We start from the raw sequence: 17354 nt of genomic DNA, 5'->3' as shown, positions 1-17354 counted from the left end.
ATTAACAAATCTGACCAATATGCTAAACGGCAGACTTAATCTGTAGTTTATCCTTCCCCAAGGAGACAACACACTGCCTACCGCACCAAAAGACAAACAGCGCCATCGCCAAGTTCCGACTTTGTCCTGCCGGGCCCAAACCCGCGCACACACCCAAGGACTAGCTGGCCGGTTAGAGGGACAACATGCCAGCGACAGGAGACGTCGGGAAGAGGCCTGTCCTGCGAAGGAAGTCCACAAGAGAAGACGAGCGAAGAGGAGATAATGAATGAATGTGAGGGAGCACTAACAATATGGAGTCACAGAAATAGACACATTGTGAAAAATGCACCATGTTCCACCTGCCTGCACACATTCGCAAGGTTCCTACCCAATCACAAGAAGAGAGCCCCGTGATAACACCTTAACAGTACAACACCTCAAAAGCATGACTATATCATTCCAGTATTCCACCACAGATCAATAGCTCCTCCAGTCTACACACCCACCCACAGATATATAATGAATGAGCCTCATCTCCTCGAGAGCAGCATGCCCTTTCCCTCAGTACTCCACTTCACCTGCTTCATGCATTAATCAAACACAGGCCTACGGCAAAATCTCACAGGATAAAAAAAAAAAAGCCTCATACAAAGGTCAGACAATCAGTGCTGGGGTCACCTTTTAAGTCACCATGGTGATTATAGAGGTCATAACAGTGATTATTTGCTGGCTTCTAAATCTTTGTGACCAGAAAAGGTCAAACTCCTTTTGTACTCTCATCAAAATGCAAGAGATTGTAAGAAGATTTCTCTCTTGGCATTTAATGTTACAAATGGAACACTTGTAGTGGGTCAGGCACCTGAAATCTAAGCGTGTAGGTACCGGTGATTACTTCCTCATTGAGCAGGCAGTGTAATAAACAAAATGGCTTGATGAGATGTGAGATATTGGCTTCACTGTGGATCCAGTGTGTCTGTGTGAGTAAGACAGAGAGACAAGGACTGAGAGATAAGGACTGATAGAGAGACCTTCAATGTGCACTAGAAGATCAGTGACACTTGCTTTAATGTTTTTTGTTTTTGGTGATGCTGACCAGTTAGACTGGTTATGCAATCGATCAACGATCCTGTTTCTTATTGCCAGCTCTCACTCTTCCCTCCTCCAAGGCACCTCTCTTCTCAAGAGTCAGACCCACCATAGACCTCCATCACCCCTCCATTTGTCCACTCTGTACTACATAGACCTCCAACACCCCTCCATTTGTCCACTCTGTACTCCATAGACCTCCATCACCCCTCCATATGTCCACTCTGTACTCCATAGACCTCCATCCCCCCTCCATTTGTCCACTCTGTACTCCATAGACCTCCATCACCCCTCCATTTGTCCACTCTGTACTCCATAGACCTCCATCACCCCTCCATTTGTCCACTCTGTACTCCATAGACCTCCATCACCCCTCCATTTGTCCACTCTGTACTCCATAGACCTGCATCACCCCTCCATTTGTCCACTCTGTACTCCATAGACCTCCATCACCCCTCCATTTGTCCACTCTGTACTCCATAGACCTCCATCACCCCTCCATTTGTCCACTCTGTGCTCCATAGACCTCCATCACCCCTCCATTTGTCCACTCTGTACTCCATAGACCTCCATCACCCCTCCATTTGTCCACTCTGTGCTCCATAGACCTCAATCACCCCTCCATGCGTCTACTCTGAGCTCTATGCCCATAATAAAGCTTCCCTTTCCGATTAAATCTGGAGTCTGGAGGTTGACGTCCATTCTGCTTTATTGAGTTTGGCTGTCTGTGTGTGTGTGTGTGGTTCGTTACCAAGAGTGCAAAACACAGATGAGTCAAATGAGAAGCCATGGAAGAGGAGGTACATTTGGGCTGAGGCCCACCGTACGTTCCCGGACAAAAGGCTGGAGATGGTGACAGCGGAAGGGTCATCAGACAGGCAGCTCATCAGTTTCTTTCTTTGTTCTCGTCTCTGGAGCTGGAAGAACCAACAGAACCAGGCGTCCTGTCACCGCTCATTCCACCCCAGTACACGTCATCTGAGACGCTGTCTTCAGACCTCAATGACAGCATGAGGAATCTGTCGGGGGGAAAAAAGCCCTGCGTGTTTAGGCTCAGCATGTAATGTCCGCCCAGAAAGACTAATTAACCTGACTCGCCAAACGGTGAGGAGACGTGGGGGAAGAGGGGGGGGGCTCATATTACAAAACATCCTGTCAGATCAGGTGGGAGTGTGTGTCTGTCCCTCTGTGTAACTGGGGTTGAATCAACCAGACAGACTCAGTAGGTATACTGTCGGCACAGAACACATCCTGTGGGACAGCCACACGCAACACAGGCATTCTCATTCTCCGGTAGCACGCATTCACAGCCCCATGTGATTTCAGGACAACGATGGGAAAACACACGCGAGGCCGGCAGTCTCTGAGTCACACCGTTCTACGAAGAACTCCTGCCTCCCGCCAAAGACCGAGTGCTGGGCATGCTGCCATTTTGACACGCCCACATTCATTGGAGTCACTGACTGGCCTTGACAGCCAATATGGCAGGAATAGCACATCTAAGTTGAACTGAATAAATGTATCGCAACACAAAAAGGAGGACTCTGGGTGCCACAGCAGTCTCAGGTTCTTCGCTGCTATGAAACCAGAATCATGACTTCTGCTTCAGAATACCTTTGAGATGCCTTGAACACGTCCTTCCTCTTCTGTCTCACCATGCTCTCCCAGAGACACCCAAAAAATACAGGACCCACCTGATGCCAGGGCGTGACATGTGCTGTGTGTTTGAAGGCATTCCTTTGGACAGAGCGTGTGCCAAACAATAAGGTCTACTGCGCCACACTGCACACTAACCACAAAGACCCGGACTGGAGCCTTCCTGGACCCGCGGGAGGGGAAACCCTTCTCACTCCCCGCAGATACAAACTTATTGCAAAGATTCACATCTAGATGTACCCTAAACTAAACGTACCCAACAGACATTGTTATGGTTTTATTTGACAGAACTCTTTCAGGCTGCCATTCACTTGTAGTGATTTGGAATAGAAATGGGTTTAACAATCTTCCATTCTCAGTTGCTCAAAAGCCTAGTACAGACGTTATGGAGCATATCAAACTGGGGTACTGTTGTAGGCTACACTTGCAAGAATAAGAATAATTCATAATAATAATAATAATAATAAGGAATCATTTTTTACAAATAAGCGTCTATTTCACATGGGAAGCTGACAAAGCTTGCAATATTGTTATGATATGCTAGGGAATGATTCTTCTCTGCTTTCCATAAATAATAGGAAAAAACGTCTTTGTGAATGGGAGCAGGAACAAATTCCTAAGACCATTCCAATACTTCTAGTCATTGGCTACAACCTCAATTTTAACATGTTCAATAACATCTGTATACTAGGGAGATAAAGTACAGTCCATGTAAAGAGTGGATACATATACAGTGGGGAGAACAAGTAGAGGGGAGAACAAGTGGTCAAGAACTACAGGAAACGTATGATCTGTACCAAATATTAAGTTCTGCTTTTCTGATGTATCAAATACTTATGTCATGCAATAAAATGCTAATTAATTACTTAAAAATCATACAATGTGATTTTCTGGATTATTTTTTTTTGATTCCGTCACTCACAGTTGAAGAGTACTATGATAAAAATGACAGACCTCTACATGCTTTGTAAGTAGGAAAACCTGCAAAATTGACAGTGTATCAAATACTTGTTCTCCCCACTGTACATAACATCATCTAAAATACTTTATTTTGTTATTAACTGACTTTGTTTAAAGTGTTTTATCATAGGCTATTTGTTTGCGTGTTGAATATTAGTTGCTTCCCTTGGGCACTGCTTGTGTCAACTAATTATTTTTGTACTTAAATATGTTTAACAGAGCACAAGTCTTAGAAGAAACCAAGCAGCTGTCCTGAGATATAAGCTACAAGCATCTTAGAAAACCAATATGAAAACAACAGGTCCCTTATGAAATGTAGCTCCAATCTCACATTACAGTCCTTAATGAAACCTCCCCACAGGGAAGATCCAGCCAGCCAAACGTTGTTCCACAGTGGACTGTATTCAACCCCAAAAGACGTCTGCATAATTTAAACTCACCCGTTTATGGAAGGCCCCAGGGTATGAGAGAGAGAGCATATCCAAACCACACCATAAAGACCAAGAAACTTTTTAAAACACGTCCAGGAGAAGGTTCTGGAAAAGGACCAGCCAAGAGTGGGCTATAAAAAAAATATCCCAACGTGTCAACATCCCCAGAGCATGTTAATCTCCTTATAACAAAAACATATAACCACGACTCTGACTGAAGGCAGGCCATCCAACAAAACCAAGTGACCGGGTAAAGAGGTTAGCGGTTAGAGAAGACACCAAGGACTGAGTTCCAAAGCCAGGATGGAAGAAACTAACGAGTCTCACTAACTTTCGTGTGCGATCCCACCCACCACACCCCGCCTTCACCTGTTTGGCTCTGAATTTCCTTTTCATGGGGGGAACGGTACTGCGTAACTTTGCTCATTGCCTATTGGGATTGCTATTCATGATATTATCATTTGATATCATTAATAGTAGCAGGGAGATAACCAAGAAACAACTGGCCCCTCTAACAGAGCTTCAGAGCTTTGCTTTTCAAAGATGCCAGAAGAACAACCCTCTCTGCAGCACGCCATCAATCAGTTCACTATGGTAGTGTGGATAGACGGAAGCTTCTCCGGAGTAAAAGGTATCTGAAGAAATCTGAGGGCATGTTGGAAAAGCTTCTCTGGTCGGATGAGGCCAGAACTATTATACCTAAATGCATAAGGTCCTTGAAGAAAACCTTATCCACAGTGCACAGGACCTAGAAATGAAAGAAGATTCATCTTTCAGCGCTATATTGACCGGAAGTACACATGCAAGATAACGCTGGAGCTACTTTGCGACAATGTCCTTGGCCAAGCCAAAGCCCAGACTTGATCCCCACAATTCAATAAATAGGCACAAATGTATAAAAACGTGTTTCGACTTTGTCATTATGGGGGGAAAAAAACACTTGAAATGAAGTCTGTGATACAACAAAATGAGGAGAGAGTGACTGTGTGAACATTGTAGGCACCGTAATGTGAAATTGTCCGCTGCTTTTTTGGAAGAATTGCAGTTTCTTTCTCATCAAATGGGTGTTCTTGTGAAAGTTCCTATCAGTTAAAAACCTTCAGTTTCAGAATTTATCATTTCTAACTGAGGTATGATAGTGATTCAGCTTATAGGTTATTTACATATAAAAAACATTTAACATCCAGCCCAAAATCTGAGGTTTCAAAAATATTGATATTAGCAGATGTTCCAACTACAATCCACAAAGCATATTTTTTCTGGTTAATTTTATTTCCAGATAAACAACACATTCCAGTTCTTTGTGTAATTACATTTAATTTTACATTAAAACAAAACGTTCAAAATGTTTTCCATCAGCTGCCAACCAATGGAAGAGAATAGCAATTCAACCCATTTTGATGCAAGATTGTAACACAACAATGTGAAAAGGCCTCGGAGGGTGAATATGCATGCACTCTACTGTATGCAAAACAAATAGACTCCAATTGATTCTATTTTTTATGGTATTACCTTTCACATAACAGCCAGGCATTGTCAAGGTAAGGCAGCACTTACAGCAGTCTCTGTGGCACCAGGAGAGCTCTTGAGAAATTACATAACCAAGACGATAATGAGGTTGCTAAAGGAAGGCCATCACTCTGTCTAAGTGTATCCGGTTTGTCTGTGTGTGTGTGTGTGTGTGTGTGTGTGCGCGCGCGTGTGTGTGTAAGACGCCCCTGAATCACTGCATTCAGTCCAGTTCTATGCAGCACCTTTGCCTGTCCATAACTCTAGGTGAATAATATAAAGGAATAAAGTACCTCCCAAAACAGGAGGAGAGGAAATAGTATGAATAACAAATACATAAATCTGAATAGAAATGAATGCTTGCATAATCATAAAGCAAACTTGGCCTTGATTTTCAGCATGTTCTAGCGTTTTCCCTGTTGTGATCTGGGAGTGTGTTTCTTCACACATCTCAGGCTTCCAAACCTATTCTCAAGTGGGAAAATCTTTTAACTCTTCAATCTGTGGAAAGATAGAATTCAGAATGCGTTATTGCTTAAAGCTGTCAATCTCTTTTCCTGAAGCCTTAGAAAAACAATTAGCCTGGTTCTGGATAAAAAAATACATACAATGAACCTTGGTAAAACAACACAAATACATATTGCTTTAGAGCAACTAGTCTCCAGACAGACAGAGAACAACTCTAGCAGCAGAGGTCTAATAAAGATAAGACTGGAGACCCTGCTGCTCTGCCAGCCCGCACCACTGACCCTGGATCAGAGGCTGTCGTTAATTGTGTACTCTCTCTGTTTGTCTGTCTGATAAAGAAAAAGGCCACACTCGGTTTGTGCTGACATTAAGGAGGCTAAGCTGACAGGCTGCGCCGCTAGGGGTGGGAAGGAGCCAACAAATGTTGAGAATAAAAGGAAATGTACGCCGTGTGAATGGGCGAGGCGTTGACAGTGCAAAAGTCAAGTAACAATGAGGAGAAAACGGCAAATGACAGCTATGACAAGGACGGCACCGATAACGCACTTAATGCAGATGAACAACGTTATGATAACGCCACACCGTTGGCTGTGGCGCATAAAGTCATCTTCCCTGAAAAGCAGCAACTCAGAGCCGAACTGACCACAAGACAATAAATGTCATCTAAACTAACATGACATTCTCCGGGAATGCCATTTACGTTCTAAGAATAGAATGCAGTGAAATAAGGTCATACAAAACAGACGCGCGTGCATGCGCACGCACAAAAACACACGCATACCAACAGCAGAGAAATTGTTGTACACAAGAGATCATAGGCGGACTGCACAAAGTAGCCCGACGGTTGTCTGGTTCACTGGTTTGGCTCCTGGTGCACCAAGACAGCAACACAGTAGGGTGTCGTAGATCCTGCAGGACTAAGAAGGGGGATACGAAGCTGGGTGGCTGGCTTGGGGTGTTCCCTTACCCCCCTCTGTTTTCCTTTAGATACCACATAGGCCTACGGTAATTGTGGAGCTGCGTGCCATAAAGCATAACGGGTGCCCTGCAGGCTAGTTACAAGGAGATGATGGACCCTTCTGAAGGCATTCAGGTCAAGTCCGGGGTCTTATGCATCACGCATGTATAGAGGACCGTAATTGGTCTGTATGGATTTCTGGTTAATATTCCTTTTGTAAATGCATGTTTTTCACGGTGTGCTTGCATGCATACACAATGTCAAAAGAGACATACTACTTAAAAACAAACGCCTCAGAGCATTTTGTTCATGAACAAAAGGAAATGAAAGCAGAACACAGGAGGACAAGATCGTGGCAAAATACAAAATCACATTTCATCCAGAGGATTCTTTTATCACAAGGCCAGGACCCGGGGACTCTCGGTGGGCTTTGTCAATAACGTGCAGGAATGTAGGTCTTTCTGTTCCATCTGTGTGGAGTTCCTACCATTAGATGCATGTATGCAACGCCGGGGGGCCCGCGTTTCTTGCAGAGGGATCCATCAAAACGGTGAAACAATCAAAACAGTGGTACTTCCAAGTGTGTTTACACCACACAGTCAAACACCACATGAGATAAGAGGTCCACCATCATGTCAGCACCCAAGAAAGCCAAGGTGTCTGAGCGAGACTAAAACACCTCCGTGGCCCTTACCTCTGCTGTCATTAAGGGTTCTGAGAGCCCAGTCAAGCAATGCTGTCAGGAGAATAACCTCCCTCAAAGACAACTTGGAGTACTGGAAAAAGAGTAAATTCAGCATGGACCCGAAGACACTAACTTCTACAGGTTAACTATTAAGAGCTATTGAGAGCATTCTGTCCAAATTGGCTAACAGATGTACACAACTGACTTTTGGGAACATAATATTCTATTGATTTCACTGTTACTACATATTTTTTAATTCCACCTTTTGACCTGATTGTCCTTTATATCCACTACATTGCTACAAGCCACAAATACAAGCATTTCTCTACACCTGCTATTAACTGTGCCTAACCTGTGACCAATAAACTTGAAACAACTAAAGCACAGAGGACATAATAAACCTGAGGGGTGCTCTAATCACCATAGCACCTCTCTGATGAAGCCTGGGTGCAGATTAATTACAATTTGAAGATGAGGAAATAATGACACCTCCACCATTTGACTTTTACTTCCCTGTCTCATGTGTGTGTGTTTGTTTGTTTGGTCAGGATTTACTGCACCTTCAAGGATAGTAAAACAAGGAAAACTTGACCTTGTAGGGACGTTTCGTGATCCCCATGAGGAAAAGGGCAATGTTTAGTTAAATGGTTATGTTTAGGGTAATGGTTATAATGGAGGTAGATAGGTTTGTCTTTTACCATACTAAAGACGATGAAAGGTAAAGGAAGCTTCAGTGCGTTGGAAAACGTATGCGCTATATTTTGGAGTTGACATCGTTTTCAAGTGTATAGATGCATTACAGCATCCTCCTCATATTTAACTTCATACTTGAAGAACTAGCTAGTCCTACATAATCGACAAACAAGGCAAAACAGTGGCGGTCGCTACCATTAAGCAAGGTAGGCAGTCACCGATGACCCCAGAAGGGCTAGGTTCCTGAGATTTTTTTATTAAATTTTTTATTCATTTTGATCGTGTTCCCTAAAATTATACTCAAATTAAATCATGCATTCTAATACATTATTTATGTTTCAGTCAGCCTGACCCTGCTATGCTACACAAGAGATTGAGTTTAAAGTTTAAAAAATATATAAAGGTCATATGTGAGCGGGACATCAAAAAGAAAGATGGAGGAAAATAGCGTGAGTGTCCCTAACAGTCAGGGGCGCCGCCAGGAATTTTGGGCCCCATGACAACAAAAATCTAATTGGGCCCCCTCTGCGCAGCTGTTACCTATTTTTTGGGGCCCCTATCAGTAATGGGCTTTCGGAATTGTCCTCACTTTTCCCCCCTATACGGCGCCCCTGATAACAGTTGTAGCTAAGTGGCTGCGGCTACTACTCGTGTCATGAACATGAATAGCTTAGCGGCTACGGCTATTACTTACTGAATATGACACTTTGGCGGTCACATTAGAAAGTGCTATCCCTGACCTGGACCATCACGAATTGCCACCAGACAGAGGTGAAGACGACACTGATTCAATTCAATCACATCGTTCTTGAAACATCACACATTTTGATTACTATCATGCCAGTGTTGATTACTATAGTGATAGCGACAGTGCTACACATCACAAATTAGCAATGCTGAAGTTTACCCTCCCCAAATAACATGGGGAGCCAGGTGTGCAGATTATGTGCTAAATCTCACTGATGAAGCTCCACCTTCACCCACTCATGGTGCAGATTCATTTCCTGCATTGTCTTTTAAAGATACAGAAAAACTAAACAACGATTTAGCTTTATTGACAACAAATACATTGAGGAACTGAATGAATCACATTTGGATCGGTAGCTTGAGGGTTAAAATGAGACCATTCCGGTTCAAATCCATTGCCGGCCCAGATGAGTTAACAGCTCCATCTAATTATGTACACAACACCATACGTCGCCACACTGCCATTTCCCTTGGCACTGTTTGGTCACTGGTCAGTTAGTCCTGTCATGCTACACGACACAGAGTCCTGCCTTCGCCGGTCTCTGTTATGGATGCGTAGGTCCTTTATTGATTAACTAGTGTGCTGCTGCTGGTCTCCAGGGAGTTACCAGACCAGAGGGTGGGGGAGAGAGAGAGAGAGAGCGCGCGATGAGAGAGAGAGAAAAGAAAGAATGAAAAGAAAGAAAGAACCGCCATCTGCTCAGAGGTGACAGCTGAGAGAGGGCCACTTTGAGCCTCAGAGCTGAGCTAAATTGGCTTCTCTTTCTCTATTCCTCTCTACCTCCTATTAGAGTGCATTGTTCATGTGCCTGTTAGCGTTTGGTCTAAAAGTGTCGAGCTTTCACCATCTCACTTTCTTCCTCCCATTCCTTCCCCTTCACTCACTATAGAACCATTTCATCCGCCCAACACAAACACACATCTCCACAGAAGGCTACTAAATGGCAAAAGCTCCCACACAACCCAAACACATTCATGACACATACGACAATAGGTCAAATCTACAAACCACACATGCCACAAATCTCCTATCCTAAAGGCATCAGACTGATGGCTCGCTATGTAAACTCTGCAGAAATACAGTGAATGAGTGTCATATCCGGCATCCATCTTCACTGAAACGGCCTGGGAGTCATTCACTTTACTCATTACATTTCAACAAGAAGCCAGAGTAAAAAGAGGAGAAAAAGTTGTGGGGTGTTTTGTCTTCTGTCAGGGTGTGAGATCCACGTCCATGTGGGTGCCTGATTTAGGGTTAGGTGATTGACTAGTTGAAGGTTAGGCAAGAAAGTTAAATTACTGAGGTTAGGGTTAAGGTTAAGGTTAGGGTAATGACTAATGAACATATCCTCACAAAGATGTGTGTGTAAAGATGTTATTTGGTCTGGTCTTGGCGTACACATGTTCAGTTCTACACTGTAAAAGAGTTCAGATTGTACCATAGGTCTACTCCACAGCTAGCTTGAAATGTCGCCAATGGGGCTATGCAATTGGTACCTTTTGTACTAGGGCTGTCACGATATCAGATATTCAAAACACGATTATCGTGGACAAAATTATTCACGGTAACGATATTATCGAGAAAAAGATTGGAAGACAAAAAATGCTGTCTGTCAAATTCATTTTCAACTTGGTTTAATTATTTTTTTTCTATTTTTTGTAATGAATTAGAGGTGGAGAAAGTCTGTAACCATAACTACAAATAAAAAAATGTAACAATCAATTACACTTAATGGATAGTGAAAAGGCAACCAGAAGAACTGATAAACAAAAGAGGCCTAACACCGAGAGGAGATTTTGGAAAAATGCAAAAAGAATTCACCAAATGATTAGGTTACAAAAAGGTTTTAATTCAAACACTAGTGTATAGGTCCAGACTCATAGTTTAAGAAAATGCATCCTTTGTCTATGAATAAGCTACGGAAAAGGAGTTTTTGGAAAAATACGGCGTCCTTTTTTCCATGTGAATGGGCTACTAAAACGGCACATCTTAGCGGATTTCTCCCAGGAGTTCTAGTGGGGCTAAGGAGTTGATTTCAACGTCAGTGCATACGTCCAGTCTCCTTGTTTAAGCACATGCATCTGTTGTCTATAGGTGACATGAATAAGGTACAGTCAGTGGAGGAAACAGAGGACATGCCCAGTGTGGGGTCAGACAAATTGCGTGGAGTGAGACAAACTGTCAGTGGAAGAAGCAGTTCACGCCCAGTGTGGGGCCAGTCAAACTGTCAGTGGAAGAAGCAGTTCACGTCCAGTGTGGGGCCAGTCAAACTGTCAGTGGAAGAAGCAGTTCACATCCAGTGTGGGGCCAGTCAAACTGTCAGTGGAAGAAGCAGTTCACATCCAGTGTGGGGCCAGTCAAACCGTCAGTGGAAGAAGCATTTCACGTCCAGTGTGGGGCCAGTCAAACTGTCAGTGGAGGAAGTAGACAGTTTGCAACAGCATTTTGACAACTGTTACATCTGTACCCTTCAGCTTTGGTGGTCTGGTGACATTACTAGTTAACGCTAATGGAGAAATATACGAACCCCAGAGGTGGAACTGGGGATACAGTTTGGTTCAGTACAGTTGTCTCCACAGGAGGTAGATTGGAACCAGGGTAAACTATTCAGTGTAGAAGGTAACATCATTGTTTATACGGCTGGGTAGGGATTATTGTCCTGCTGCTGATAGAGAAAGATTTGGACTCATTTAACGATGTTTGCTGATGTTAAAGTGAGACGGTATTGATATACATGGTTCCCTGATTTTGTTCAGAAGCTTGCCTCAGCTATGGCCATTCAAAGCTACACTCAGGAGAGCCTCTATTATGATTAGCCAATCAATAAAATGATTTTTAATGACCCCATTGCCTTACACCATCAAAAAACCCCATTTAATCACATTAAAGTCAAGATAATAATTAGATATATGGTTGAAATAACATTTAAAATTACTATCCACTATGTGTGTGTGCATGGTGAGATGGGCAGTTTTTCCATTTACAATACATGTTTCATCATTTGCATTTCACTGAGTTTCCATCCTACAGCTGGTTTTCCTACGAAACTAAGCAGTCTGCCCCGTCAGTCTCTGGATTTGAAACCAGAAGTGGCCTAACGTGTTGTTGGAGGTGTTAAGGCAATGCATCTCAAAGTTAAGGCCCAAGTTGCTTCACTGAAAAATGCTGCAGATGTCAGTTCAATGAGAATTCACCTTAAAAATACAATTTCAATAAACCACTTTTGGATTTTGTTAATGCCTTGGTGTTCACAAGTGCTTCTGAATAAATTTCACCTGAAGTTTGAGATTGTTTCTACTTCATCCTAAAACAAACAGCATGGTCAAATTCAGTAGGCAAATATCCCTTTGTCATTATGAAATGCTGTGTATAAATTGATGGCAAAACTGTGTGTTAATAAATATATTTCCATAACACAACCGAGTGTGCAGTAAGTAACTTTCAAAAGCCACTGAATTTTAGGTCCACCTATCCATTATTTTGCATAAATAAATTAACCTGGTGCCTGACGGGATTCAACTTTGCTCAGGGAGCCGGGGTCAACCCAGCACCACGCACATACAATATATGGCCAAAAGTATGTGGACACCTCTACTAATTATTGAGTTCAGGCGTTTCAGCCATCCCCATTGCTCACAGGTGCACAAAATCCAGCACATAGTCATGAAATCTCCATTGACAAACATTGGCAGTGCAATGGTCATACTGAAAAGCTCAGTGACTTAAAACATGGCACGGTCATAGGAGGCCACCTTTGCCACAGGTCAGTTCATGAAATTTTAGAGTCAACAGTAAAACAGTGCTATAATTGGTGGAATGCTAGTGGAGGTGGAAGCATCTAGTAGCAACAACAGCCAAGACAGAAAATGGTAGACTGAGTGCTGAAGTGCTAGCGTGTCAAAATCACCTATCATCTGTTGCATCACATGCCAAGTGTCAGACTCTGGAGCAGTGGAAACACGTTCTCTGGAGCGATGAATCACATTTCACTATCTGGCAGTCTGATGGACAAATCTGGGTGCGAGGGATGCCAGGAGAACAATACCTACCAGAATGCATAGTGCCTACTGTAAAGTTTGGTGGAGGAGGGATAATGGTCTGGGGCTGTTTCAGGGTTCACTAAGTGCCAGTGATTGGTAATCTTAATGCTACAGGATAAAGTCATTTTAGACAATTGGGTGCTTCCAAATTTGTGGCAAAAGTATGGGGTCCCAGCATGACTATGCCCCTGTGCACAAAGTGGGGTCATAAAGACATGGTTCGATGAGGTTGATGTGGAGGACCTCGAGTGGTCTGCACAGAGCCCTGACCTCAACCCCATGGAACACCTTTGGGATGAATTGGAACGGCAAATGCAGGCCAGGCTTTCTTGTCCAACATCAGTGCCTGACCTCACAAATGCTCTTTTGAGGGATTGGGATAAATTCCAACAGAGATACTCCAAAAACTTCTGGAAAGCCTTCCCTGAAGAGTGGCAGCTGTTATAGCTGCAAAGGAGGGGCCGTGGAATGGCCTTGGATGGTTTTGGAATGGGATGTCCAACAAGCTCATACAGGCGTGATGGTCGGGTGTCCACATACTTTTGTCCACATACAGTGTATATATGGCTCCCCGCCAGATATCATCGTTCAATACCTGTCTCCACCCTTCATCTCGGTGTCACCACTTCATCTCTATCCTTATGATTTTTATTCTGGTGAGAAAAGCCTTGAAAAATAACACTGAAAATAAAAGATCATGAATGAATGAATGCGTGAGTGTGTATGCACTCACCCGAAAGTCAATGCCCACAGTAGAAATGAAACTGCCAGCTAGGAAAGCGCGGTCCTTGAAGCGAACCAGCAGGCAGGTCTTCCCTACACCAGAGTCTCCCACCAACATCACCTGCAGAGACACGTGTGACCTTGTGCTTAATGTTCTTGGCATTATTAGCCTCATTTTAGGAAATACGTAGAGCCTTCACACAGAGAGAGAGAGAGAGAGAGAGAGAGAGAGCAAGCGAGCGAGAGACACTGGGACACACCCACACAGACAGAGAGGAACAGAGATATTTCAGATGAATGGTGATTAAACATTAAAGCTCCACTCCACAGTCCACACCAAGAGGTGATTTGTCAGAGTCTGGGTGTTGAGTCTTGGCCTAACAACTCATTCTAAATTAAATTTGCGTTTTTCTCAATCACTACACTAATAAGTTTAAAACCGCCATGTCGATTTTGCTGATGTCAAATAATATTCATGATTCATAAAGGTCTGCTTAGGCCCAAAACATCAGTTCCTGTGATCAATTACAATGGCAGAAGTGTGTTCATCCTCTCGGAGTCGGAGGGAAAGGCAAATCTAGAGCAAATCTGGAGTAATCGTTGTGTAGATGCAGTGTTTGTGCGTGTGCTGATTGGCCGGAGCTATGAGGGTGGCTAACCAGGCAAGATGAGTCTGTCACAGCCATCAGGTAAACCCCATCTCTGACAACAATCACAATCCATCATATACAACACAATAAGAACACACAACGTATGACAGAAAAGGCAAAGGTCATAATAAATGACACCAATTAAGAAATTATAAACGGGTGTCACAGAGTGGTGTGTATTTGCAGGCATGGGAATTGTAGCTTATGGGGGTGCGGGGGGGGTGGGGGGTTAATTTACAAACTTCAACAACAGAAGAGTTCAGCGCATACAAAACCACAGAGCTACCGCTGAAGAGAGGGCACGACTGACTAACGCACCAGGGTTCTTCACTCATTATTGCTGTAAAGACTATAGAACTTGACTTGAGACGTTATTTTGTTTAACCGTCAATGTACATTTAGGTTGAGAAGCACGCTACTTAAGTATTGAGGAATGTTGCACTTTTCCACCTACGGCAGGGGACAGTTCAACCAAATAGCAGTGGGCGTGTTTGCTGCGTTGGAAATGGTGCACACTTGTATCCGATATCCTTATTGACACAGCTGTGTCCCACTAGTATGTCCTATAATGTAACTAAACAAACACATCAATCATTAGACGACATGTGTCTTGGTTCTACATTTTCAGAGTTTTGATAACACCATCGATGCTTTTCATGCTATACAGAATGGTATATAAACCGAACAGTATATATGCAGCCAACGAGTTATCAGCATATGTGGGAATTCCTTAAAGACTGTTGGAAATGCATTCCGGGTGACTACCTTAAGAAGCTGGTTGAGAGAATCCCAAGTGTGTGCAAAGTTGTCCTCACAAGGCACAAGGGTGGCTACTTTGTCTAAAATATAAATGCATTCACTGTTTATTCTACGTGGAAAATAGTAAAAATAAAGAAATAACCATGATTGAGTAGGCGTGTCCAAACTTTTGACTGGTAGGCCTAAATATATAAACAAGAGGGTCCTCCTTAAGACTGACTGCAGTGATGGCCTAGGAGTTCAGTATTACTTAATCTGCTCATAGATTGGCAAAACATTAGTTGTTTGGGAGGGAGGGCGCCCGTATGACCACCGGGGTCTCTGGAATAAAGCAGGGTCAGCAGGGTCTCTGGAATAAAGTTCCTTCAATTTATTTTGATTGCGTTCGTGCGGTGGTTGCCATTGACCGCGCGGGAGTCCAGCAGGTTTATAATCAATCGGCTGGATAAATGGAGTCAGGCTATTCCCTGACTCCATTTGTAATATTAAATCTGTCCGGAAGCTTTTCGCCTGCAGGGACAACGACCCACGAGGCGGAGGCATTAGTAGGCCATTTATCTCTACATTATAGCCTACAGATACCATGTCCTGACAAGGCGGCAGAAACTCGCAGTTCTAATCCACAGGTCTTGCGTTCTTATTCTCCCCATATTTCTTTTTTTCCTTCAGGATGGTACCCTCGAGCCCAAACACCTCCTGGTTAATGGTATCAGCAGGGCTGTTTTGGCGCCAGGCATCCATCAATTCCCTTCTCTTCAAAGATGTATATCCTCTTGATTAATTGTCGTACATGCCGTGCGCAGAGTCAAATACATTAATATATCATGGTTTGAACACAATACTTAATCACGACCAAAAAAAGGACAAAAATCTTTCAAAATATATAATTAATCGTTGAGCATATCTTCATTAGACAGAACAAAAGAAATACTCGCAGCTGTATGCACCTGTCATTACATCAACACCGAAGTGGCCTGTGACCGAAATGTCATCACAGAGGATAGGATAATATTGTGCTTAAAATGCGTTACCTTAAAAGCGATATCATAAAACTCCCCACTATTGCTGAGCGAGGGGCGGCTCGGATAGACCACTCCGTTGGATGTGGCTGCCGCTCCGATCCCGTTTCCACTTTTGCTTTTGTTCGGAGATGCGTTTGGGCTTTTGGAGCTCCCTTTGCCTTTCACGTTTTTTTTCCTGGACATGGTTAACTTTTGAACGTTTTCTTGTGTGTTGATTATAATTTGAATGCAAAAACGTTCACCTGTACCCACAAATCGCGACTGTAGGCTACATGTCCCCGTAGTTTTGATAAGCTCGTATTCAAGTTTATAGCTTGTCCGTGGAGCGCATTCAAATTGTTGAGTAGCCCAGGAAATATCCCCTGCCAGTTCAAACTGTGCTGATCCAGAAATGTAAACAGACTCATTCTATCTCCCTCCCCCCTGTATGCACTACGTGTTCGTTTTACACCGTGGCGCACACGCGTTACACTACTGCATTTAGGTAAGCTTATTAAAGTGGGCGTAAGTTACTTATTGAGTAAGACAATCGTGCAAAAACAGTAAACACCCCAACTACATTGAAATGCTTGGTTCTCAACAGCTAAGATCTCAAATACATTATACAATAGAAATAGGAAAGAAACTTTGATGGGTGAAATTTGTTTCTCTTTATACTGCCAAATTTGGATACTTTATTGGGAAATTGGGCAACTTGAAGAAAAAATAAGAAATTATAAAGTAGGCCAACTGCAATGTGTTTTACCGTCCCCATAGTCAAATTCCGCAAAAAAAAAAAAACATTTCTAGGCTATGGCATGGATATCCAAATGTTCCTATAGGAACGGCACCAACGTCGTAGATTTGGATTGTTTATTGGGGGTGTCAGGGTCAGTGGATTCCAGGATTTTCACTCTTTTCCTGTAATATTGGAGAGGGGTTATGATCCCCCGTGCGCCAGTGTAATGATCATGCTGTTTAATGAGCCTACTAATATGCCACACC

General features: G+C 43.2%; 1 protein-coding gene across 1 annotated transcript in view; it reads right to left on the bottom strand.

The window, feature by feature from the left end:
* The window catches only part of LOC105005624 (ras-related protein Rab-26), a 49828-nt gene extending 32970 nt beyond the window's left edge, over positions 1–16858 (bottom strand). The window contains exons 1-2 of the mRNA XM_010863687.3: positions 16380–16858; positions 13950–14060 (exon numbers count right to left, since the gene is read on the bottom strand). Of these exons, the coding sequence (XP_010861989.1) occupies positions 13950–14060; positions 16380–16553 (285 nt within the window). The 5' untranslated portion in view covers positions 16554–16858. The remainder of the gene's footprint in view (positions 1–13949; positions 14061–16379) is intronic.
* Positions 16859–17354: the final 496 nt, after the last annotated feature.

The sequence above is a fragment of the Esox lucius genome, chromosome 5 (assembly GCF_011004845.1).
Source record: "Esox lucius isolate fEsoLuc1 chromosome 5, fEsoLuc1.pri, whole genome shotgun sequence".
NCBI lineage: Eukaryota > Metazoa > Chordata > Actinopteri > Esociformes > Esocidae > Esox > Esox lucius.
The sequence above is the reverse complement of the archived record's forward strand: the minus strand, read 5'-3'. Positions and strand labels throughout refer to the sequence as shown.